This window comes from Eupeodes corollae, chromosome X, assembly GCF_945859685.1.
Source record: "Eupeodes corollae chromosome X, idEupCoro1.1, whole genome shotgun sequence".
Classification (NCBI taxonomy): Eukaryota; Metazoa; Arthropoda; class Insecta; order Diptera; family Syrphidae; genus Eupeodes; species Eupeodes corollae.
Window position 1 is genome coordinate 1,654,248 of NC_079150.1, and position 26,964 is coordinate 1,681,211.

At 32.2% G+C, this 26,964-nt stretch overlaps 1 protein-coding gene and 1 long non-coding RNA gene across 10 annotated transcripts; one reads left to right on the plus strand and one right to left on the minus strand.

The window, feature by feature from the left end:
• Positions 1 to 997: 997 nt before the first annotated feature.
• LOC129953183 (uncharacterized) lies at positions 998 to 18,324 on the minus strand. Of its 6 annotated transcripts, none has more exons than XM_056066056.1 (10): positions 18,121 to 18,324; positions 13,430 to 13,685; positions 6,117 to 7,127; positions 5,242 to 5,839; positions 4,545 to 5,184; positions 4,227 to 4,477; positions 2,945 to 4,166; positions 2,304 to 2,884; positions 2,038 to 2,236; positions 998 to 1,930 (listed from the first exon to the last, which is right to left on the minus strand). In XM_056066056.1, exons 2-10 carry the CDS (start codon positions 13,464 to 13,466, stop codon positions 1,853 to 1,855), a joined length of 4,617 nt encoding a protein of 1,538 aa, XP_055922031.1. In that variant the 5' UTR covers positions 13,467 to 13,685; positions 18,121 to 18,324; the 3' UTR covers positions 998 to 1,852. The 6 variants fall into 6 exon arrangements, with proteins under 6 accessions (XP_055922031.1, XP_055922029.1, XP_055922030.1 ...); XM_056066054.1 differs by having other exon boundaries at positions 13,430 to 13,751; XM_056066055.1 differs by lacking the exon at positions 18,121 to 18,324 and adding an exon at positions 14,222 to 14,297 and having other exon boundaries at positions 13,430 to 13,751.
• Positions 18,325 to 18,528: 204 nt separating this feature from the next.
• Positions 18,529 to 23,290, plus strand: LOC129953184 (uncharacterized). 4 transcript variants are annotated; one of them, XR_008782454.1, is made up of 5 exons: positions 18,529 to 18,950; positions 19,027 to 19,159; positions 19,298 to 19,364; positions 19,424 to 20,728; positions 20,786 to 23,290. It is a non-coding gene; the product is annotated as an uncharacterized LOC129953184 (long non-coding RNA). The 4 variants fall into 4 exon arrangements; XR_008782455.1 differs by having other exon boundaries at positions 18,529 to 18,632; positions 18,686 to 18,950; positions 19,424 to 23,290; XR_008782453.1 differs by having other exon boundaries at positions 19,424 to 23,290.
• Positions 23,291 to 26,964: the final 3,674 nt, after the last annotated feature.

Consider the following 26,964-nt stretch of genomic DNA (forward strand, 5'->3'; position numbering starts at 1 on the left):
TTTATAAAACGAGAGCTGCAAAAGGGAACGCAGTAATACCAAGCCTTATTTTCGACAAGTTCGTATTTCCAAAATAGGCCACGGGGTTTTCTTTCGTATATTTCATTTCAACACACAAAATAAGATGAAATCTATTATTATTATTGTTTATTGAACTACACATAAATGTATACAAAAAATACTTTAAAGCTAATAGCTACCTGGGTTTTAAGCTAGATGAAATCTATTCAATACAACTTTTGTTTTTATTATTCGGAAAAAACCGTATGGTAGGGATAAGCCGCTTAGTGACCTGATCAAGCTTTAAAAAAAACAAAAAAGTGCTATTTTCGAGAATTTTGTATTTAATTTCGCAAAACTTTAAGATACATTTTAGCACCCCAGTTTACATGTCTCTGTAGGTGTTGCTGTTTTTTTCAATATTTTGTTTAATGTTTTAAAAACTACCTTTCCCGCCTAAACGGGGTGAAAAAGATCCCTCATCACATACCATTTTTTTTTTGTTTAAATGTTTGAAATGGTTTAAAAGTTTTGGAAATCCTCGCCCATTGCATTTTAAGTTTTCTCATATAAAATGCACCCAAACTTTGACCACTTTTTTCTGTTAATATCTACGGTTAAGTGTGCTTCTATGGTATTGTTTGCCTTATTTAGTTGTATGTATGTATCAAAAACTAGCAGAGAACATTATGCATTGCCGGGTCTTTGTAGAACCAATTTTTTCCTTACCCAAATTGTATTTCATTACAACCAAAATATCATTGAATAAACCCTTAAAAATGTTTGAATGAATATTTAACTATGTTTCCAATGACTAATTCTTGTATATAATCCAATTAATTAATTATTTCTGTCAACTTTGACAATACGACACATTTAAACATTTCAGACTTCAAAGCTTTGTTGACTTTGACCGCAAATGAAATAAATAAAGAAGGACAGACAAGAAGGAGTTTATTGTTTTTAAATAATAAGAACAAATTTGAAAACAAAACCATTTAACGAATTACATATGTATTATATATTTTTATTATTAAAATTATTTCTTGTTTAATTTTTTACATCTATATATAACGGTATATAAATAAGATTCGTATTATAGTTCTAAGTTTTGTCTTTAAAAAATTTAAAAGAGAAGTTCTTAGTAAAATATTTCGTCAAACTAAAAATATAATAACAAATATTTTCTTTAAATGAGTAAGTCATATCGTCGGCTTAGAGCTAAAAGCATTTAGTTCTATTTGTGATTCTTAGAAAAATTATTATAGTGCTCATAAATAAAGAACATTTTCTTAATAGTTATTTTGAAAGGTTAAACAAATTGAATACAGTACGATATTTAAAATGACTTTGAACTTTCCCGATGAGTGTGCACATGAGCTTATATGCTTCACATCTTCGTGATATCTCTTCATTTGAAGAAAAACCACGTCAAGTAGATAGATTTGATTAGATCTCTTCATTTAAAAACATAGATACCGTTGATTTGAAATTATCTTATCACACTTATCAAAGTTTTTTTTTTTTGTTTTAAAGAAAGTGAACATTAACATCGTACTCCCTTTTTTTAATAATATTTTTTTGTTTGGAATTTTTTTATTTGGAATTTGTTCAACACAGTTTTATTTTTATTAAATTAAAATTTCTAGATATAGATATTTTGGAATGATATTAGTTTAAGGTTTACAATTACTTAACTTATTCAAGGAAAAAGTATGATATATCTTAGATTTAAGGAAAAAAATACTAATAGACGAAAAGAAAACATAACGAGTAGTTCTCAATTTTATTGCATTAAATATTTGTTGTCGGGTAATCGTGTTTTTGTTTGTATTGTTTAAATACAAATTTGCTAATCACAATCTCTTACTATTCTAATATTGTACTGAAGTAAAACATTTGTTTCATCCCTTTGCTCTTGGCATAAATTCTGTAACAAAGTAAAATAAAAATTAATGAATATATTAAATTTATACTAATTTGACAAAAGTTTTGTTAAAACTTCTTTTTTAATCAAAATACAAGACATAACCTCACCTTATTAGAATCTATTGCAGCACGTAATTCAATTAAACGTTCAAAATGCCCATGGCCCGGAATAGTAAAATAAAATATTGAAACATTTTGACTTTTTTGAAATACTTTTCCATTGTTAAGAGGAGTCATAAAATAAGCACCGTCACGTTTAGCCTTTTCTTTATTATTGCAAACCGTCCAATGAAGACTGAGTGGTGCCCTATAAAAAAAAATGTTTAAAAGATCAGTTATAGGTATGGTATGTACTATAAATCATCAATTCTTACACTAAATGCAATTCTACGTTTGTGTCTTTTAGGTATTTCGATAACGGTATGATATAAGTTACATTAAAGCTACTTCCGCCATTCAAGCAAATTTCCTCACAACCCAACGAGACATTAAATGTGTCTGCTAGTAGCCACGGAATCACAGTTGAACATTCTGAGGAGATTCTTGGTTGATCGTTAACCGATTGTGCTTCAACTGTGTCTATTTTTCGTCTCGAGTCCTTGTGAGTTGGCTTTTTATCTTTGAAAAGTAAAGAAGCCTCCTCATGGTCTTCAATTTGAGGCTGTTGAGAAACTTCGTGGTCTTGGTCATCGTCAATACCATCGGTGGTAATTCGTTTCGCAGATTCCGATGCTAATGAACTGACTGATGGTGCTATTATTGATTGTGACTTAGCATAGTTGGATTTTGTTGTGTTCCCAGCTGTGGGTGAACTATTAACATTATAAGACGATGACAACAATGTTCCAGAAGTCGTATTGCCTGAACCTTGTTTTTGAATATGTCGACGTCGAATTTCAGTTTCTGGGTTCTTAGGTGATATTGTAAGAATATTGGAATCTTCAAAGCAAGCTGACTGTAAGTGAACAAAAATTTATTAAAATATAGATAGTTGAAAAAATAAAAACCAAATTACTTGACAATTAGATATTTCTTCCACTTTAATTTTAACACAGTGATCAGGAATGCCGATTGGTGTTAGAGCAAATGTCTTCTCAATAATTGAAGCTGCAACAGTTTCAGAGAAGCTCTGGTCGTCAGTAGAATCATCGTTGTTACCGAGATTCTGTAAATCTGAGTCCTCTGAGTCAATGCCACGACTTTTGTTTGTAATCGATGGAGTTTCAATAGTGAAATTCACCACTTGCTTGCTCACCATTGTGTCATTAATATTTTTATTTTGTATGTTTTTATATACGACAAATATTGTCGAAGTTGCTGAAGAGGATGTAGAGGAATCGCCACTGCTGTCAATTTTTTTTGTTGCCACGCCCACCGCAGGTACTTCGACTGCTCCTGCCAAAACACTATTTTCTCCACTCAACCCACGGCCATCACTTCGATTCGTGCTTCCACCACTATTGCTTATTACATGTTCAATAGATGAATCTAATTTTTGATTATTAGCTCCACCACGTGTTTCGGGCTTTTGATCAGTTCCATCAATGGAATTATTTTCAAAATCAGGATTCACCGGAATCGAATCGGCTGCTTTTTCGGATGAGGTCTCACTCACATTGAGATTGTCCTCAACTAAAACCGTCGGTGGTTCATTAAAATTGTTCGAGTAGGTTATAGCTGCTGGAATGACAGTTGCTAATGCACCCGCCGACGAAGACGGTGGAGGCCATTTTGATTTGTTCTTGCTGTTTGCGGTTTTGTTGTTGAATTGGCTAATTATAACAACAGGAAGAGGTATTCCTGCTGTTAGATCATCATTGGGTGAACCACCATAGTTATCCGAGTTCATATATGAAGAACTATGGAAGCTAGTTTCAAGTGACGGATATGATTCAGGAGGTATCACCGAAATTGGAATGCTGGGCGATTGGGCGGCGGCAAGTAATGGTTGCATATTGGACGAAATCTGGGCTGAGTAGATCGGTAGCGATTGTGGCATCGAAACTGTAGGTACTGCTATAGGTGGACGTTGTGTATGAGTGTGTAGAATAAGTTTTCCATTTTTATTGGTATGGTAACCGTTATGGTTAGGATTTCTTGGATTATTGTTATTATTACTGTTAACGAGTATTGCATCACGAGAAAATGGATTATGACTAATGTCGTAACGATCTAAACGTTTCATATAACGTGGCTTGTTGTGTTCGACGAAATATAATGTTGAAACTGCTACCAAGCTAGAAAACGTAAAGAAGAATAGAACGTTTGACATAAAATATCTTTATTCTTTAACTTACCATGTTGCCATTATTATTACTAAAATAATAATCATCATTTGAATTGTCCGATTTGAACATAGCTCGTCTACCCCATCGGTCACTCCGTCATCCAGTAGAAAATGCTTGCATTTGTGTTTGTTCCTTTCAATTTCTTGCCTCCTTACTAAACGATTATTGATCTTCTCCAGTTGCTCAATTCGAGTTTCAAGGGATCCGGTTACTTTACATAATTCCTTGACTGCACCAATGTTTTCCATTAGAATACGGTCCTGAAAATTAGAAGTAAATGATAGTCAAGGATACCTGAATTAATTTGTATGCTATTAAAGACCAAACCTTGTTTACTAGCAGGAAATTCTCGATGACTTGCCCACTAGGAAGAACAATACTCCCAGCTTCAGTTACAGCATCAGGCAGGACTTCTCGCACTTCTTGGGCTATAACTCCTGTATCAATAATCTCCTCGTTATCTTTCTTGGACTTGAGGCCGGAATGTATAGCGAATTCTGGCTCGTAACGATATCGAACTATTCTAATCTTTTGGAGATTTCTTAGCTGCACTGCAGTATCCAGTTCACATATTTCTTGCTTAGCTCGGCTATCACTCGGTTGAATAATGTGGCCAGAGACTTTGAGATTGCCGTGAATGACAAGGCTTTCATCAGGTCGGTCAGTATTGATACCGACACGACCTCCATGGAATATTGATTCCGGGGTGAGGCCACGTTGCCAGCAGAGCTCAACGTCGCTTTCAAACTGCCCCGGATTAGAGGCACGGACTATAATCCGCTCGCTGCCTTGACTCACAACGGGAAAATGGCCGGAGTGTGTATGAACATGGAGGCCAACAATCAACTGAAAATATCGTTGTTCGGGATTTGGACGGCCTTTTTTTCGCATATTGTTGTTGGTTGTTTCGGAGAAATGCAGTCGACCTACGGTCACCTTACTGACCAAATGGCTTTGCAAATCAATTCTAGGAAGAAAAAGATTGGGTTAAAAAATAAAAAAGAAACTATCGAGAATAACTTACGGAACTGGATGGAAGGGCTTCTTTGATCGATCCGATTGACTTTGTTCCACACGAATAGTTTGATTAGGAGCCTCAAGTTTAACTCCATAAAAGTGCAAATGGAAGGATTTAATTTTTTCTAGACCAGATGAAGTTCGCACGAATTTAGCATCACCTTGCAGTCGAGCATGACAAGTAATTTGAAAGTGGTTTTTTTTCTGACACACGAAGGCATCATCGGAGACGGAAAAATTAAAGCCTTTGTCCGCATCGACCCTATAATGCGCTATAGTTAATTCTTGAAGGCTTTGGTCGCATAAAGTATGCCAGTTGTGTTGCTGGAATGAACTGAAACGAATGCATTGCATTGGGGAAGATTCACTGGACGAATCCGTTGCATTTGAGCCAACGAAAGTAGCACCATTTGGGGTCCCTGAGCCACCACCATCGAGGCTGTTGTTGTCATTGGACAGAGATAGACTTGTGCTGGTCGGAGAGAGGGAAGATGAGGACGGTGAACCTCCACCATGGAGGGTACCAACACCAATTTGTTGCATGTTTATGCTTACTGGTGATGTTGGGTTGATGTTTTGCTGGCACATTGGACTTAATGTCGAACCTAAACGAAATAAAAAACTTTTTTTCAGGGAAACAGTTTTTTGTGTACAGTGTGACCACACAAAGATGCCTATATTTCTTTTTTGTTGTAGCTCCGTAAGTGACATTGCTACCGTGTCGAATGCGCGCTCTAGTGGAAGCACAGGTCGGAAAAATTTGTCTTCAATTGTTATCAGATTTTGCATATTTTATATTTTTTTTTTAAATAAAATTTAGCGTGAGTCGTCATAAGAAATATTGGCATCTTTGTATGATCGGTCACCCTGTATATTTTTTACCTGGTTCCGGTTTTATGGTCATTATAGAAGCACAACAGTCAACCTGAGACAGCTTTCGTTTACGAGTAGGTGGTTGAACCTTTGAATTCGCTGATTCTATAATAGGAGCAGGAGTTCCCATGTATACATCGGATGGAATTATTGAAGGAGCATGTGGCTGATGCTGTGGATTCATCATTTGTCGACTAAACGGGGCTCTTTGAGGAACCATGTCCACTACTTCGTTTATAACAACGTTGTGGATATTATTGGTCGTATGAGAAGGATTAGGCTGCTGCTGGAGATGTTGATGGCTATCTATGGCCAGTAAACTATCTGGAAGCTCTCTGGCATCGTGCCTATCGTCTGCGTTGTAGATACCATTACCTACAACTACTGCTGATGGTGATGCGATTGATATCGTTTTTGTTGGATCGACGTGATGCATTTGCTGCTGATGTAAATGAGGAGCTGTTGGTGGTGCAATCAACAAGGCATGTTGATCGCTATGTTCAACGTAAAGATGATGCAGGTGAATATTGTGATTGTGCTGCTGCTGCTGCTGAGAATGTTGCTGATTGTGCGTGTGATGCTGTGTTTGTTGATGGTGAACGCTGCTTGTTAAATTATGTGACAACGTTGTGTGAAGATCTGTTGGTTTCACATTATGCTGTCGCTGAACTAAAAGACTTTCAGCGTCAATAATGGAACCATCATTATTTGTAGCCGAACAATTTGTGGTTGCTCTTGATGTTAGTGTTAAGCCCTGTAAATCGGCTGGACTGAATGGTGGTTCCGATCCCGAATCAGGCGGACTCTCTGGCAAGTGCGGCTGTACAGTGCCATTGCTGTTGTTGTTGCTCCGATTAGTATTTATTGGAATTGTCGTTGCAAGACCATTGCTTACGTCGACAGCCGAAACAGTAGGGGAAACATCACCACCGCCTGTCGATACCGTAACATGCATGAACTGTTCCAAATGACCAAAGTCCAACGCTTCATTATCGATTCCACCTATAAAATCTGATCGACCTAAATGGTGACAAAGAAAACAAAAAAATATGATCAGACGACTGAAATTTAATTGTGACGGAAATTGCTAAAACATAATATGGTTATTAAGATCCCATAGGAAGTTATTATATTTTAATCGGTCCGATTTGAGGAATTGAACATTTTGACATTTCTCGACGGTTTAAGATCCCTAGAATCTAAATAAAAGGTTTTTAGATAGATGCCTGTGTGTGCGTGTGTACGCACGTTCAAGCGTCTCAAGAACCAGTAGAGACCCAAATGATATATGTATTAAGTTTGTATTGCAAAAAATATGATGGATTAAGGTGATGAATAAAAGTCTTATAGCGGTTTTTCCAAAGAACCTCATAAAAAATACCTGTTTTTTGTGACACATGGATAGATAAAAGATCTAAATTTACCTGTAGACCCTTTAAAGTAATGAAAATAACAACATTTTTTAAGGTTTAGGTGATTACTGGTTTTATTGAATGGATTGAATTAAATATGTTTTTGAAAAGTAGGGGCTTGGCTTCAAACTTATTTTATCTTATAAAAAATATTATTTTCATAAAACCTAAAATTATAAAATATAATAATTTTCAAAAATTGATTTTTAATTCTCGATATCTCGTGAACAAATTAAGGTAATGATTCCATTTCGTGTCAAATTTTGTTGTTAACGTAAGATAGTTGGTAACATCCAATCTGTATTTTTGTGTATAGGGAATAAAAACTTTAAAAAAACCTACTAAAATTGATAAAAACTCGTATTCGACTAAAATTCTAGGTAATTAAAACAGTTCTAGAAACCAAATTAGATTTTTTCGTAGGTAAAGCATTGTTGCTAACTTTCAGAAAAATTCAATTGACAACTTTTTTTTCACCACACATAAAATATTGTAATTAACATTTTGTTAAACTTTAAGACAAATAGACAAACGTTCACGGATCTATCGGAGCTATCAGAGTGGGACTCATCCCATCCTCTTTTTTTTTCTTCCCTAGTGATAAATTTGGAATAAAGGTGTAGATGCAATTTATATCAACAAAAAAAATAGAATTATTATAGACCTGTTTAAGAAAAAATGTGCACTTTGTATGTTTACATGCGGTACCTTCTGATGCAACTGAATTAATATCTTTACAAACATAAATTGTTTTATTATTGCGCTGGCTGTAGACGATATAAATATTTTGTATAACTTTCTCACTAAAAAAGCCTAATCTTTTGCATTTGGCCGCTGAGAGGAACAATAACAAAAAACTAAAATTAAAACGCAACTAAAATTATTCAAGCAAAACACAAAGGGGTGCATACACCTCCTAATGGATGAAATGATGCTAATAAACTTATTTTTGTTCGTTTTCTCAAAAGCAAAAAAAACATGCAAATTGAGGCGATTGAACTTTTTGTTTTTCTTATAATTTTCTTTGGATTACATTAGAAAGGCTTGGAGATGGTTTTCAAAACATTGTAAACATCTTGAAAACTATGGATGCTTTGATTTGGAATATATGAGGTACCTTCTCTATAGTGCTGCAAAAGGCTCGCAAGGTCTTTTTATCTTCAGTATGTTGCATTAGGTTACACAAAGGTAACAAAACAAATAATGGGAGAGAAAATACAAAGTTTGGATTGTACACATTTGTTTTTTAACTGGTCGCAATGTTTTGAATTATTTTTTAGATCATGAAGGATTTTTATCGATCAAACAAATAAAGCTCCTGGGGAAGTGAAGGGTTATGTGGTGAAGTGAAAGAATGATTGGATAAATAATATTTAAAATGATAAGATTTCGATAGGAAAAGTCTTCATTTAAGGAATTATACACATATGTATATCCTTTGAAAAATATTTTAAAAAAGTAGCTTTAAACTTAAGCTTAAACTCTGGCACAATAAAAACTTATTTTAATTTTGCGCACAAATAAATTTATGCTAATCGATTATTTCATAGTTTTGTAATTTATCTATTTAAACACTTTTTTCGAATTAAGAGTGAAATGCATACAAACAAATATGAAAACAACACTGAATGAAGAAGTCTAGAAACTTAAAAAAAAGTGGAATCGCGAGCTGGGATTGTTCCACGTTCACATTCTCTTCTGAATTCAGAGAGCTCTAAGCTCCAAGAACATTTTTTGTTGCATTGAATTTATGTTTCATTATTGAAATTAATAAATTTTGGTAGTTACCATTACCAATTGTCCGCGTATATTCCATAATGAACTGGCAGTAAAATTCTCTATTGATTTTCTTTTATTATTGTTTGATTTACACTTGAATCATAATTTTTAAGGCCCCTTCATCGATCGTGGTCACAAGTATTGTTAAACAAATCATTATTAGAACACTGTTTTGCTATTTGCTGTTTTCCGTTTTAATCAGATTTCTTGCATCAATTTGTTTATGCAACGCTTTTAAAAATGTTTGAATATTGGACAATTTTGTAGGTTTTTTGTCCTATTTAGTAAAATTGAGCTTAACTGATAACCGCACCGAACATCGATTCTAACCGACTGTAGTAGGTATTATTATTAATTTTTTTTAATTTTCAATATTTTCTTTCACTGATGTTGTACTATAAGTTTTGGGTTTCGTGCAACAATTTCAATGGCATGATGTGTGCATTATGCGCATCTTTAACCATTTTGTTGTTGTTATGTTTCAAGGGGATAGTGGGCGAGAGAGATCAATTTCATAAAATCATTACTGCCTCTAACAACTTTAATAATAATCACACTTTTTAATTTTTTGTTTTATGTACTCGTATGTATTATAATAATAATAATGGTTATGATGATCGTCAAGGTGGAAAATTCACATCTCATGTTTTGAACGCTTATCGTGTATAAAAAAATAACGAGAAATCACAAAACTGAATTAAGTTCTTTTTTATAAATATTATTTTCAATTGTTTTGTTTTATTTTTTATTTTTTATTTTTTATTTTATTTTTATTTTTCTTATCACTTTTTCTCGGGTGAGAAAATTTTATTGAATGAATGCAAACTTTTACTATTTACGGACCTTAGTTACAAAATAAAAATAGACTGTGTATTTTTCCGGGAGTAATTTATAGATAAGTATGTTTTTTTTTTGTATGTCAATATTCTTATACTTAAAAAAGAAAAATGAAAATTAGAGAGACACTAGTCGCGCATTGGTTAAAAGCACAACAGACAGTTTAAAGGCTACAAATATCCTGAAAAATAAACAACAACAACGTCATCAAACGAAATTATATTTGTAGAAATTAAAAAAAAACGTTTGTTATTGATCAAACAAAAAATTAACATTGGCGTGGCATTGATGATGGAAGATTATGTCTATGGTGGGCTTGTTCGTTATTTTTATTTTTCATTTTTTTATTAAATTTAATTCTTACTGATGAATTTAGAGAATACTTGAAAAAAAAAAATAACCAAAACCAACCATTGGGAACTAATACTTTTTTAGAATTGTTTAATAATAAGCAAGATAAAAATAGACTATCAAAATAATGTTAGCTGGAGATATATATGTCAAAGAACTGATGGCCATGCAACTTTTAGAGAACTATGTCCTGTGAGCGTGAATTATGTCAGGGATGATTTCGAAACCGGAAGGAGAAGCACCTTTTTTATGACAAGAACTACTCTTGGAGGAATTGCGGAGCTATAACTATTTTTCTTAAATTTTTTAAAATTAAGTATTTAAAGCTACTCATTTAATAAAGCAAAACAATATGTTTTGTCGATTTAAATATTTGAAGAGACTTTTCCAATTTTCTCCGTCTAATACAATTTTGTATTGTTCCATTGTGAGTGTTAGCTTATCAAAAAACAACATTCTCAAACCTCAAATATTCAGGTATCACGTCAGGTTCTTGAGATATTACTTTTAATTGAAATATTTATAAAATTTCTTTTGATATTTGAAAAGAACTTTATAAGTTAAAGTATAAGTATACATTTTACCTGTCTTAAATAAAAAAGGAATGCTAAACTATTTGTGCTAAAATGATTTTCAACACAAAAAGGTAAAACGGTTTGAACGTAAGTTCTGTTGTTATAACAAATCTATTGTGCAAACAATTCTAAACTGAATTTTGAAAACTTCAGCAAATACTTAAAATTAAAGTTTGGATTTGAAATAACCACTAAAAATTAAGTCTAAAACGTATTTTTCAAAAGAATGAACAATAAATTGTTTTTTCCAAAACTTCATATAAAATCAAATAAAGACTAATGAAAATTTCTAGGAACTAACTAAGATACTAAAATGCTTTGAATTGTATTAAAAAGAGATTTGTAATTTTCAAAATCGTCATGCATTTTACTGTTAAGATAAATTTTGAGTTTTAACTTAGCCTCAAAAACACCGTTTTTGGTTGTTTTTAAAATCTTTAAAGGAGCTGTACGAATATTTCAGTGCCAAAATATGTCTCATTGTCTGTCATTCTAGAGGAGGAACTTATCCAGCCCCTCATGAACCCGCAACCCTGACTGGTAAATGCGTAAATTTGTTTTCATTTGTAATTGTACTTTCGTACAGGAGCATATTTTAGAAACCTGGTGTCAAAGAAAAATTTTAAGGAAAGATTCCAATTTGGGATATCTTAATCATTTACAAAAGTATTGTTATGTTTGTGGGATAGAAAAGAAATTATATTTCGTCGACCATAGTAGCCAAATAATGAAAAACATCTTCCGTTGCCCTAAGATTGCACAAATAGCTGTTATAAAGCGTACCGTTCAAACTTAGATTCTTAAAATGTAATCACCCTTTAAAAGCAAATGCACATTTAGTTTTAAAGGTGCATTTTTTTAAATTTCAGTAGCTTTACGGTCAGGACTCGGTGCTTAGTTTTGTTTTACATTCTTTGGGACAAATTCTAGTTGATCAAAAATATTATTTCTTGATCTAAGAAGTCGTCCTGAATGAATTGCTTCTCATATCGGGTATCGCATACTGCACTCAATACTTACAAATAAAACTTTTGCTCTTAATTGCAAACCACAAATGAAAACTGGTCCCTTAAGTTGTTTAAAATATTCATAATCTAATCTAAAAAACAAAATCTAAAATCTAATTATTTCTACAAGTAATTTTTAATTTTTTAACTTCCCACAGGAAATTATTGTAATCGTCCCGATTTGTCAAATTGAAAATGTTGACATTTCAAGGTCCCTAGAATCTAAATCAAATATTTTTTGAGAGCGGTTCTGCGTTCGGGTGTACGTACGTTAGCAAGTCCGTACGTTCTTGAAGCTTTTTCCGTAGTCCATATCTCAAGAACCAGAATAGATATCGAACTCAAATTATTTTTATTTTATTGTTATTATTATCATTATTTTTTTAATTTTATTATTAACACAGAAAGATCATATTTTATATTACACAATGTGATATGATTTGAATATATTTTACGAACTAAAAATGGGGTTTTTCCCAAATAATTTTATGCAACACCGTTTTTGAAATCTGGTCAACATTCAGTAAAATTTGTATAAATATACAGCTGTCAGTTTTTTCATAAAAATTAATATCTACAAAAATTAGTACGCAAAATTGGTAAAAATTGATATTCGATTCTCGATACCTTGTAAATAAACGAATTTATTTGCTTCAAAATGATTTCATTCTGTGCAAAATTTTGTTGCTAACGTAAGTTATTGTTTTTAGAAAAATCCAGTCTTTATTAAGAAATTAAAACTTTCAAAAATGCTAACTAAATTGTTAAAAATTGGCTTTCGACAAAAAGTCTCGTTAATAAAAATAGATTTTAAAACCAAAATATTACATTATATGCAGAATATTTTTGGTAATTTTTAGTTATTTTTTTTAAAATTCAAGCGATAACTTTAAAAAAACGAAAACCTTAAAAAAAAACACGTAAAAAATGGTTTTCGTTTCAAGTTTTAGGATAACAATTAAATGTATTGATTTAAAATTTAAGACAATACACACGGGATGGTAAGTTATCAGTGTGGGTCGCATTCTTGTCTCTTTTTTCTATGATAGCTTTGCATCCCATTAGATCTTATTGTGTTGGATCTAAAATTTGCATCAATAGATATTTAAATTAAAATGCAGATTTTTTTTTTAATATGTTTTTTCTAAGTTACTTTGCCCAAACGCACAACCATATAGAACAAACATTTTTTGTAAATTTTAATGTAAAGCTAAAACAACAGTTTAAGTTGTTTTAGTTTTGGCCGACACTTACATCCAACAAAACCTATCTATATTTGTTAACCAAAAAATAATGTCTATATACATACATATATACAAATATAATAACTATCTACCCAGTTATAAATTTTTAAAACTTACCGAAATCCGTAAAAATCGGATCAGTTAGGAAATCCATATCCTTACAAAAGTTCTATTGATTCCATTGAAATAGTACATTCTTGATGATATCTGATAGTTTCTTTGAAAATTTGTGATTTTAATTTTTTTTGTAGGTACATAAATATACACGATCTGGTGGATTTGTGGCTATCGCGCTCTTATCACTCACTCGCCATATTCAGTCTACATCACTTTTGTAAAATATATAGGTACCAGAAATGTTATTTACAAGGCTCTAGAATGTTATTTTTTGTAACAAAACACGTTTTTATGAGTTAAAACCTTCATCACCTTCGTATACCTAGATTAACGACAACAACGAAAATCTCAGTTATGAAATTCGGATTTTTGATCCTTCCTTGTGTTTAAAATCACATTTATTAAGACTTTAATTTCTGAATAGAAATAATTTATCCATTTTCAACAAATTTGTTTAACAAATCACTTCTACCGAAATCTATCAATTTTTTTGTTTAATTAACTACTTCGTATAGGTATTGCGGATTAACAATTTTTTACCGTCCGTCCAAGATAAAAAAAGATACAAAACTTAAAATTCCAAGACCTGGTTTATAGAAGAAGAAAGAGAAAATGTACACACAAAATAAAAACACGTTTATTTGCAAAAAAAAATAATAATTACAAAAACAAGTGGACACGAGAAATTCACATTTGGATAAGGAAGATGTGACAGATACAAGTATGTATCTAGAATATATCTAATGCCTTAAAAAATACTGAGATACTTTTTTTTTTTGAATATTTATCTACCAAAAGTGAAGTAAAATTCCACAGAAAAATAAATCTGTGTTTTTTTCTAAATTAAAATACTAGTACTAAACATGCACTAAGAGCGGACTAAAAGATTATAAAACCTATTTTGTATTTTCTGCGTTCGTAGATATGAGAATTTATTATCTGAGCGCACTGTCATTGGTGTGTTTATCTTTTTTTATATGCGCGTTACTGACAATACATTTTAGTTGTGTGATGTAGGTTTTTTCTTAATTCAAGTAAGACTTTTGTGTAGAGGGTAAGCGCGGGTTTAAAAAAAGAAAAAAAAACATTTCGAATATCTCCATTGGCATACTTTACAGTGGGACAAATCTTGTTGCTCATGTGAAAATCTTACTGTTTCTTGTAAACGAGTAATAGAATAAGTGGAATATCTGGTTTAAGCTGAACATTTATTTGAGTTTGTCCATAGATTAGGTATTCATGAAATACTTACATTTTCAATCTATCTAGGAGATAATTGAAGCTTTCGTTTCAAATTCGATTTAAGCTGAACATTTATTTAAGTTTCATCTATAATCTATCTAGGCGAGCTTTCTTTTAAAATTCGGGGAGTCACTGTCATATCGTTATTCAATTAAAACGAGCATGGCAAAATTATAAATTCATTCAAATCGTTTCCATCGCATATCCTTGAGTGAGTTTTTTTTTTTTTTTTTTTTTTTAAATATTTGGTCTCTAATGTAGGTACATCGTTGATCAGATACTTCTCTGTCCCATTGTATCTACACATTTATTGTTTTGAGAGAGAGGAAAGAGTGTGTGACTAGTGAAGTGACTAGACATACAACAAAATAAGTTTTTCCATTCAAAAGTACGCTTACTTTTCAATTGAATTGGATAAACACACCATAAACGCATTCAGTCAAATCAAATGAAAAAATGCCCATAGGATACAGTGCGAGACAAAAGTTTGCGTGCGGTGAACTAACTGTAAGTGATATATTTTTTGTAAGTATATATTTCAAAAAAATATTCTTCAAAGGATCTGTTAAGTCCAACATAAATTGAATATTTGCATTTAAACAAATAACAAAAAAAAAGTAAAAACCGACAAAGAGTTATAAAATTCTTTTCACAAAATTTGGCGCAGGTGCAGCTGTAAGATCAATGAAAAATGCCGGATATCCTTTTAATCTTATTACTTTTTTTTAACGGGTTTGAATGGATGCCACAAGTTTTTGTCAGTTTAAGAACCACTTATATCATTCCATTCGAGTATTAAAGCGTCTTTTAATTGTTTTGTCTGGGTTTTGTGATGGAGTACGAAGATTGTGTGGGGTACCATATATGAGTCACACACGCGTGTTTGAGGTCACCATCTTACTGGAGGTAGTACCCGTGGTGTAATGCTAAGTGCTTCAAAAAAGTTTTTTTTTCTCTCACAGATACTGCCTCTTGCGAGGAATTGACGAATGTTTAAAGAGTAAATCATGTCATGAAAAGTTCTTTCTCAAATTTGCCTTTCCGATTCGGCTTAAAACTGTAGGTCCCCTCTATCTCTGACATCATTAATCGCACACAAAAATGGTTGAGAGTTGTAAGTCACTAGGCCCTGGTTTTCTACGGGCTGTTGCGCCACTCAATCTGCTTACATTGTTTAATAACTTAAGGAAGTGGTCGTTAAAAATTACTCAGCATGTCTGCATTTCTTTTAAATTTCTTTCAATGAACACAAACCGATTCATAATTTCTTCGACTATTTTCAGATTACCTTCCACTGAAGACACCAAACAACCCCACATACAAGGCCTGAATTTTGGATTAAGGTTAATTATTGGCCTTCTCCACACCTTAAGGCGATCGTCAGGCCCAAAAATGTTATACTTGGGCTCGTCCGAGAAAATTACCTTCTGCCAATATTCGGGAGGCTTGTTAACGAACACATTGGCGAACCCAAGTTGCTTCTGTCTAGTCTGACTTTGTTTATTAATGGTCTTTTTCGAAATGCACGGATTAAATTCATTTCGAACTATGGTTCTTCTAAACGTTTTTGGGTCGACTTTAGTGTTGTGATGTGTGTCTAGTTCCGAGCTGATCATCTTAGTTGTTTTAAAATGGTTTTGATCCACCATAGTTTTCAATCACCTGCTTATCTCTTGGCTTAGTTTCTACCTGCCTGAGCTACTAAAGTGATCTGTACGGTCTTTGGATCGTTGGTCAACTTCTGGAAGTTTGTTTCGAAATTTCGATGAAGGACATTCTTTGTTTCACGTAAAGATTATTTATCAACTCCCTTTCACTCATGCCTAATATTCTTGCACAGGGTGTAATAAAAAATTAACTGTACGCAAAATTTTGTGGAACAAATTAGAACATTTTTTTTGTTTACCGTTCATAAGCTATGGTTCCCCTTTTCGCTATTTTTTATTTGTACGCAAACTTTTGTGTAGCACTGTATATTGACACAAAAACAAATATGTGTCCCACTGGGTACGTACTCGTATTTGTAGGCTTTTGAATTGTAGTTATATGTTATTTGGCGTTAAGTGGTCTTTAATTTTGTCTTCTTCTGTTGTGTTTGTGTTCTGTTTCAGTTTCTGTTTCTGGTCATCAGTAATCAGTGGATTTTTCTTGGTGTAACATCTTCTTATACCGGAAATCTAAATGAAAGTTCATCTTCTCGCTAGGGATGAGGAGAGGGAATGCTAAATCACTTACGCTATGAAGATAGATTTATTCCTTATTGTGGGCTCAAGCTTTGAGTAAATAAGCGTTTTAGTTAGTTTCGTTATGTTGGGAATTAAAAAACTACCCTCTTTTATGAAACTGAAAATCTCTCACTGTTGACAAAACATGCTTGCCAAACACATTTATCTTATCATCTTAAATGTCATTTTGGATTGAGAAGTCGTCCCTTCAGGTTTTCTTAACAAAAAATAAACTTTTTTTTTGTAAAAAAAGATTTTTATAATTTGTGGTCTCCATTGACAATTAAATCAATTGCATATTTAGTACTCCCGGAACGCTTAACACCAATGCAGACTTTCTCAGCTTGGCTCGTTTTTGTTCTCTAAACAAATCTCCGCCCGCCGCGGGAAACCACAGATTTTGTAGCCTGTCAGCTTCGATCAATTTCAGTTGTCAACTGTGAAACTGACGAAATCTGAAACTGTCAAATATGTGGTTTTGTGATAGTTAAATTTTGATTCACACAATAGTTTTTCCAGTTGTTTTTATTTTGACAATGTGCTCACTTGGGAAAACAATGACAGTTCCAATTCTCAATAATGAAGATAAAAATCAAATTTGAACTTCGAAAGTTAAGTTGTCACTTAATGTATCTCAATTGTAAAACGATACATAAACTATGGATAATATTAGAAAAAAAAGCTTAGAGGTACAAACTAAACTTCTTCGGGATCAAGAAAATTGGGAACTCAATTTGGGATATTATAGTTTTTAAATATAAACAAAATTAGTTGGAATACATGAAACGTCAAATCAAATTCAACCAACATTCAAAAGTAATTTACACATGACATTATGTTTAATTATTTTGTATTCGTATTTTTAAAGATCTTGTTTCGTTTGGACTTTATTTATTCGAGAACAAGTAAAGAGCAACTTATTTGCATGTTTATGTATCAGGGTGTATTTTGAGCTCAGTAAGCAAGAAATTGATTTTTAGAAAACACCTAAAATATTTTTCAATTAAATGGTAGGTATATTTATATTAGTCTAATGTATTAGAAATAGTAGTAGAAATGCACGCATTTTTTCAATTAAATTTACAGGTACAAACAAATAAAAGCACTATAACCGGTTAATTTAATTGACGCAGTCAACGACAACGAAAACGATGTTAGCTATGAACGATTGTGTCGATCTTTCTATATCAATTTTACAATGATATTTTTTTTGGGGAAATTTACATTCGTATTTCTTATGGTTTCCATATGAGAGCTGAGGTTATTACATTTTTAAAACGCTTTCACGTTTACATTTTTTAAGCGTTCTTAAACTATGGTATAAGAGCGTCGGCAGAGGGTATAATCTCTAATACAATGTTTTAGGTGCAAAAACCGACGTATAAATGACGTTGAGCAAGAGCAACAGAACACACAAAACACACGTACCAATATGAAGTCCCAACAACAACTGGAAATGGAAACATGTATATCATTTTGTCATGAGACGTGAGAATAAAAATGGGAGCTTAGTAGGTACGCGTAAGCGATGAAGCGAATACTATAAACAGATTTCTGGCTTGTTGTTGGACTAATCATCGCCAATATTTGAATAACACTATGGATACTTTGATGAGAGCTTAAAAAAAACAAGGCTGGGATCGACCCAAACTGATAACAAACTCGAAGTCACTTGAGCACGTTAAAGCTGATCGAAAAAAAAACTAGCCAAAATTTGATATATCTAAAGAAGAATAGTATTGACTTCATAATTCTCTCTTGTTTCCTTTTATTTATTTGATTTTTGCAGCGAACGATGAAGAACAATTTTAATAATAATTTAACAATAAAAAAAAATTATAAGTAAGAAAATGCTAAAATTCCATTTTTAAAATGTTAAGGAATGAAATGAAATCACAGCTGACAAATATCATAGAAACTCATCCGGACTGGGCTTATTCATTTTCCGCAAAAGGAAGCAACTCCAGGAATGCTCATAGAATTCTGTGGGAAAACAAACAGCAAAACTCAATGCAAATGGACCTCCGTCAAAAAGTGCCGCAGAGTGGAAAAAAGTAATTTTGGATTGAATCATGTATTGATTACTTTTTGTTTTGTTTTCAATTTGTCCTTTTTCTGCAAAAACACTAGGTTTGGGCAGCCTAGAAGAATAACGCGAAACAAAAAGTTAATCACCCTTATCACAGGCCCCGACGTAAAAGATTCGTACTACGAATACCGAAAAGAAGGTATCATATCTCCGTTCACTAGCCCCGAATGAATAGTAAGTTTGACAGATTTTTTTGTATGAGCAATTCAAAACTAGACACAACAATTTTGTCTACCAAAGTTAATGGATACAAATTGACAAAAATGTAAGTTCAAATACAAAGTGAAAAATATATGTATTTTGTTTTTAAAGGTCCAAAAAGAGTAATTACAAACAAAATACAGTACACAGTGTAAAGGATGCCAGCAGATGGAGGAGGGTACATTAAATTTACATAATGCTGCGAAAAGGTCCGTCTAAAATCTCTCTTTGTTTTAGGTAGGAAGGCGTATATTAAAAGGAAACTAGTAGAAAATAAAAAAGAAATCAAGGCTGCAGGTGGTGGAATGAACAGAACGCATTCTTTTTTAGATCTTGAAGAAAGTGTTATCAAGTTAACTGGTCTTGAAACATCAACAAGTGGAATTAAAAGGCTGCCTTTTGCGGGAACAAATGAAACTTCAAAAGGAATTTTGCAAAGTTTCTTCATTTATTGCAAAAATAGCGATTGCAAATGAATCCATTTTAAAAATACACAAACAGCAAGATCCAAGATTAAATTTCAATTTTGATTTTCACATTTTGACGTTTACCAGCTGATTCTGAAAATCCGAACAAATGGTTTCTGTGTGGCAATGCTTTTTCACATTTCGTTCGGGGCCTATGATATGAATTTGTTCTTATTCGTTGCGGAACGAAACGTTCGGAACTTTGCTACGAGGGAGCTTGTGATAGGGTTGAATATCTATGATAATTTGGATTTGGACAAGGAGCCAGATGAGAAGAGGTAAAAACTTCTTTGATCGTCGGGAAAACTTAAACACTTAGCAGCATTTTGAGCGATGTCAATATGTGATCACTCCACAAGATATGGTTTGTAATACACATAAAACTGAAAGCTGTTCAGTCAGTCTCCTCATCCTCAATGGAAGTACCACCCATGGATAGTGGAATTGTTGACCATTGAGCTTTCAAAGCATCAAATACGGTTTTTGATTACTCATTGGACAATGCTGTCTAGATCAGAATTCAATCAGCTTATCATACGCTGCCATTGGTAATCCACATCTGAAGTTGAGGATGCTGGCATTAGCAAAACAATTCATTATGTTAGAAGTTTCACACAAAAGATAATTTTTATAAATAAGGAGGAGTGTCGAAGACAAAACGGAACCGTTTATTTTGTGGATATCAGATTTGAACCCGTCTAACACTACTTGAATTAAACGGTATGTGAGATATGTTCTTACTCAGCAAAGAAGATTCATCAATACCAAATGCAATCATTTTCAATAAGAGAGCTTGATTCCAAACTCTATCAATATATAATATCAAGTGCAATAATCTTACTTTCTCCGAAACGGTGCAAGGATTTGTTTCACTGTCCGATGGGACAAACCATGAGATCAACAGTGGACCTATGGCTACTTTCGTTCTTCAAAATATTTCTTAATCAGAAAATTATTCGGCGTTTCTATATGACCTTGGAAAGTAGGGATGCAAGCGCAATTAAACGATAGTTGGAAGGGGAGGAGGATTTGCCTTTTTTAGGGACAGGCGTCAACCTTTGGTTTCGATGAAGAAGTTTAATATTTAAAAAAAAAATTGTGGTGCTTTAAAATGATTCCTTTTTTATTTTAGAAATTGAAGATCAATTAAATCAACTGACTGGTACCACAAACGGATGGTACAAGAAGCTACCAACGTAAAATCAAAGAAAAACAACAGCCAAAACGAAAACTTGCTCTCCAAAAAGCAAATACAACTTAATAAAATGATGGTGGGTTAAGGGACAGATTAGATCACATTTATTTATAATTTCCTCAGATACTTATTATATTATTATCTTAACGGAAACTTGGTTAACAGAAAAACATTTAAGTACTGAATACTATTATAATGTATTTAGAAAAGATAGGTCTAATTTTATAACAGATATTGTAAGAAGTGGAGGAGTGTTGGTTGCAATTCGTGCTTCACTGACATGTAGTCAAATTATTTTGAAATCAAACTCTTCAAACTTGAACATTGATATTGATCAACTTGTTTTATGTGTTAAAATAGGTGAATCTAAATTATTTGTTTCAGCCAGATATATTTCTCCAAAGAGTAAATTAGATTTATGTAGCGTTTACTTTAATGATAGATAATCCTAAAAGTTCGCAACATATTTTAATTGCAGGTGATTTTTACCTTTGAAACATTGAATGGACGTTCAACGTGGAAAACAAATGTTTAGTTCATTTTAATGTTTCAACTGAATTATAATCTTTTGTTATAGACTTTGTGGGTCAGTACAATTTTAGGATTGACTAAGTTTTTGTGTAAGTTAGTTAATTAGGATTGACATAGTTTTTGTGGATAGCGTGTTTTATTGATAACTCCATCCATCATGTTGCAATTCATGGAAACATTTGTTTTATCACTTTTTAAAGAAAGAAATGAAGATCTTTTAATAATTATGTTTATAGCTTTCGTAAAGCTGACTATGATGCAATGGGTAATTATTTCTTATCTTTATCTTGGCATAATATTCTTAGTTCATCGGGCTTACTTAATATTTGTTCTGCTTTTAAAAGCATTTTAAAAGATGAAATTGATATCTTTGTACATAAAAGAAAATTCAAATTTAATTCCAGTCCTGCCTTGTATAACCAGAGGCTAAATAATCTTGAAAATAAAAAAAAGAATCGTATAAAATAATATGGAACTGCGATTTAATTACTTTAATTGCCAACGTAAGTTCGAAATCAACTGGCATACCACCACTGGTGAGATTCCAAAAATATGCAACTTATTCGCTGATTATTTTCAATCTGTGTATTCATTAGATGCTCCTTCCATCCAGGAGATGCATTTCCTAAGTCGACATCGGCTCCGTTAACCTTAGTAGTTAGGAAATCGAAGAGGCTCTATCTAGTTTAGATCCTAAGAAAGGTGAAGGATCCGATGGAATTCTTGCTAGACTGTTAAAAAATTGAGCACTTGCGTTAGCTGAACCACTTTCGATAACATTTAATCTTTCACTTGCCATTTTTGTCTTCAAATTTTAAATCGGGGTCGAGGCAGAAAATCACTAATTTATAAACCAATATGTTAACTTTCTGCATTACCAAAATTATTCGAGAAATTTGTTTGTAAAAAACTTTCAGATTTGTTTCGTAGTTATATATCAGTTTCTCAACATAGTTTTATGTCAGGCAGGTCAAGCGCGACATAGTATCAAATATGAAAAAGATGTGCCAAACTTATATTATTTTCACAGAATTTGCGAAAGCATTCGATAGAATAAATCATAATATACTACTCCATAAATTATCTTCCTTAGGTATTCACTCTTCTTTATTGAAGTGGCTAAAATCATATTTATCATGTAGAATCCAAAAAGTTAAAATTGATCGCTCGTTTCCATACAACATCACTGCTTCAATAGGGGTTCCATAAGGAAGCCATTACTTTTGCTGATGTTTTTAAACGACATTCCCAATATTTTCAATGATTCAAGTCCTCTCCTTTCTGCTTATGAAAGCTGTAGTAAGATTGGATGACTGGTGTAAAAGTCAAGTATTGTCGTGCTTCAGGAATTACGACCCAATTTTGTTTGATTATAGTATCAATCACATGGAGCTAGAAAGAGTGACAAAAAAGAAAGACCTAGGAGTTATCTTAGATACCAACTTGTCATTTTTACCTCACTATGACTATGGTAAATAAAGCCAATCAAATGCTTGGATTTATCAAACGAAATACTAGAGAATTCTTAGATCCCTATACCATAAACTCATTATGTAATTTTTTAGTAAAGTCGATTCTGGAGTATTGCAGCGTATTCTAGAATCCTTATTATAATAATTCGAGTGATAGAATCGAGTGATAGAATCGAGTGATTTCAAAAGAATTTCACTAGGGCCTTCTTCATGCTAAAATGAGGATTACAAAATCGGCCTATAATATTCGGTGTTTGCTCTTTAAAATAAAATCCCTCCAAGATCGCAGAGTTTACTTTTCAGCGATGTTTATTAGAGCCATCATAACTTATCACATTAATTGCCCTCACCTACTATCATTACTATCTGAAAGGAAATGCTCCATCCAAAACAACATGTTGTCGATTTTAAATTTATGAAAAGTTTTGTAATATTTGTAATATTTTTAAATCAATTGTATTTAATAATATTTGAATAAATTGTTTCTAATTGTAATTATATATGCTTAGGTATTTAAAGACAATAGAGTAATCTATTTTTATACTTTAGATGTATTATGTACATTCGTATAGTTCCAATCAGCAATAAATTAATGTACTTTTTATCATAGTCTAAGGAATTAGATGTAGGTAATCTAATTGATTAACATTAAATAAATAAATCTTTTAAATAAAATAAAACTTAAAAAATTGGTTCGATTTTGATTCCTCTTTTGGGTTGCAGCGGTGATGTTGTTTTCTTCTTGATTTTTGTTTGTATCTACTTCCTTTAAAAGATATTTTTGATTCTTCGGGGTGGTACATTTGCTGACATTTTTAGGGAGTATTTCTGTTTTCTATCTTTTAATATGCATCTTCAAGGAGCTGGAGATGAGCAAAAGTTTACTTTTTTTATCTTATGGAAGAAAATTAATATATCATGAATCATGGGCAAATAGTCCCTTAAACCCGACAAAATTGAACCAATTAATGCTTTGGTTTAGTTTTTGACAGATCCAAACAAATTCTTCTCCGAAGACCTCCAGCAAGTTTTTATTGCGGAGTATTTTCTTTTTAAAGCGATAGTTACTTAAAATGTAAGAAATAAAGTTTACTTTAGTTAACTCGTTAAAAAAATATGAAAAGTTTTACAAGGACACAACTCAAATCTTAAAAATGATTTCCTATCGCTCACTTGACGATAAATCTAAGGTGCCCTTACACGAGACGGTTTTGTCCGTATGGTTAAAATCTGTACTAACGATTTAAATCAGCTGTCTCAACTACTGAAATATGCGGCGAACGTGCCGTCGCCGTCTTATCAGTGGCGTACGTGACTACGCGAACGCATTCACAAAAAACGTTTTGTGGTCACTTGTACTAAAGCATTTTAATATAAAATATAAACAAACGTAGACGATTCACGGGAAAAATAAGTTTTGTGTGAAAACAAAGTCCACCCGGAAAAAAACTGTACGGATTTTAACCGTACGGCCTAAAGGAGACAAACTAAAAGAGATCGAAACTCACAACATCGAAATGAGGCGATTAGCTTTGCAAAAAATCGAATTGAAAAAAAAATTAAACTACGAAAGCCATCATTGGATGGAATGATTTTAATTTTATTTTACTTGCTATTACTTTTTTGGTTTTTTATTTTTAATTTGTTTAAATTTTGTTTAAAATTAAAATAACGCCAACAAATTTTTTTAATTAGTTTTAAGACAAACGCCAATGAAGGTAGATATTTTTTTTTAAATACTTTAAAGAACTAAAGTCAAACACCTAAATGCTTGTGATATTATTGTTTTTTTTTTTAATAAATCAATGTATTTTTTTAATTAACGATTATGCATCAAAGTTGAGATGAACTATTTAATATCGAATTATAGCTCCCTGTCTTCAAAGCAAATTTGTCTCAATTTCGTGAATTTCCAGTTCTTCTTCCATATTGTTGATATATTCGTGTTCGAAAACTTCATAACTTGAATCAAAGTGTAAAGCGCAAAAAACATAATCGATTTGTGCAGCTTTTCAAAGATGCATAGTGCAACTGTTTTCCACCTAAGAAGCAATAAAATCTGCTTTTCAATTTCGAGCACTTCTGTGATGTGCATAAAAACGGCTCTCTGCGATTAGCAGTGCAGGAATCCTGAATGGTGTCGTAAGACTAGGCCCCACCTAAAAAAACAAATTCGGGTGATCTGTATGTTGTAAAAGAATATTTTTACCTATAGCAACCAGCTACTTCTTGAACCACTTCAATGATTTCTTTCAAAATATCGTTGTTCAGGATCCAAAGCCCAAAAATAAGAGTCGTGATTTGCTCCCTGGTAGTTAGCATTAACAGCTCTTGTTCATATTTTGTAGTCGGAAATCTAAAATAAAAAATTAAGCACACATTAAAAAAAATTTATTACTTTATAGGCCAAAAATATGAATGATACCTACTATCATAACGTTACGTTAAGACTAAAATGTTCCTTGCGATTTAAAGACAGATGTTTGTTTTCTATTGATGCATTTATTTGAACTTGAGAACACCATCCGCACAGTCAATGATTCCAGGGAAACCACTTTTTTTTGAAGGAATACGTTTTGGATAGTTGGTGTCACAAACACTTTAATAAAGATATAAATCCTCAGTAGCGATCTTGGTTTGCCTATAAGCTAAACTCGAAATCAGACTCATAAACTCAATTAAGGATGCGTGTCATTTCTCCTCTAATTTATGAAATTTTCCCTAAAAACTCAGAAGATATTTCTATGTATTCGTAAAAACATGTCAATTTTTCTCGTTGAATTCGTCCACATTATAAATACAACAGTGTAAACAAATGGGTTTTGGAGAGTGATACGTACGAAAAATGTATGTGGTTGGTGTTCTTGATCTGACAACTTGTGTTGCACAAGTTCTCCTCCAAAATATTAAAACAAAAGTCGACAGTTACATTCAAAATCTTTTCCAACGCCATGTTAGTAGTTTTAATGGATACCACCATAAATAAATAGTGGAGAGATTGCCAAGATCATTTAATGAGAGAGTCCAATTAAACTTGAAGGCTAGAATCACAGACTCAAAAATTCAAAATATTTGCTCTTTGGAGGGATGAAATAATAGAAATGTCTCACTGGCTGAACACTATGATGAAGCTAAAGCTTAAGCTCGTGGTATAGTTGAAGTTGAAAAGTACAAAAACAATATACAGTGCTAAAATTCGAAGTTGAAGCCGAAGCTGAAGCGCAAGTTTTGTGAACTTTTACTTTTGGCTTTAAGGAATCAAGTTAAAAACAATTGTCTTGATTCTGTGCAGATTCCATTATTTTCGCACTTCATTATTGCTTAAGGACAAAATATGACCCATGTTTGTATGCAGGGACAAGGCGGGTTAAGATGTGTTAGCAGATTATTGACATAAAATTACTTTTTAGAGATAGCAATGATCAGGGATTTGTTCGGATTAAGCCGGTTAAGCCATTGCAGAAGGATTAATAGTAGTTTTCTAAAAGATCTTCATTATGCTTCAGTTAAGGTTCTATATATCAATTAAACATCATCAGCGTAATATTTAATGATATTATGACGAACTAGGGGGAGATCTTTAATTACCATGCAAAATAGCATAGTACCCGAAATTGATCCTTGCGTAACAGATTCATTAAATCAGAAAAATTGTCACCAACTTTTAAACTCTGACTACGGTTGTTTAAATAGTTTTGAATTAAGCTTAAAGATCTTATTCTGAGCCTGAAACCAAAAATAAGAAATCTGTCATCATTTTTGTGGTGTAGTTTCCGGAATTCAATTAATAAAAAATCTGAAGAAAAAAATGTATTTTTTAATGTTTATTGTTGTTTTTTTTTTTGGTTTTATATTTATCTATTCGTTTTCAAATTACAGACATTTCATTGTTTTGATAATGATTCTTATATTTCATTTGTTTTTTTTTTGTTACTTTTTTTTTTATTTTCAGTTTTCTTTCTTTATACATTTAAACATATTTATTTTGAATATTAATTTTGTATACTTTATTTTATCGCCTTTCTGTGTAATATATATTCTGATTAGCTAATTTTTTGTTTTTCTATTGTAATGATTTTCTTGTTTTATTTAAAAGTTATTCTTTTTAAGTTT

Excerpts from the sequence above, each read along its gene's own strand:
- LOC129953183 (XM_056066056.1), bottom strand. The coding sequence starts at position 13,466 with ATGGATTTCCTAACTGATCCGATTTTTACGGATTTCG. Across the intron at positions 2,885-2,944 it reads AAGAAATATCTAATTGTCAA|TCAGCTTGCTTTGAAGATTC; the intron begins GTAATTTGGTTT and ends GTTCACTTACAG. Across the intron at positions 2,237-2,303 it reads AACGTAGAATTGCATTTAGT|GGCACCACTCAGTCTTCATT; the intron begins GTAAGAATTGAT and ends TTTTTTTTATAG.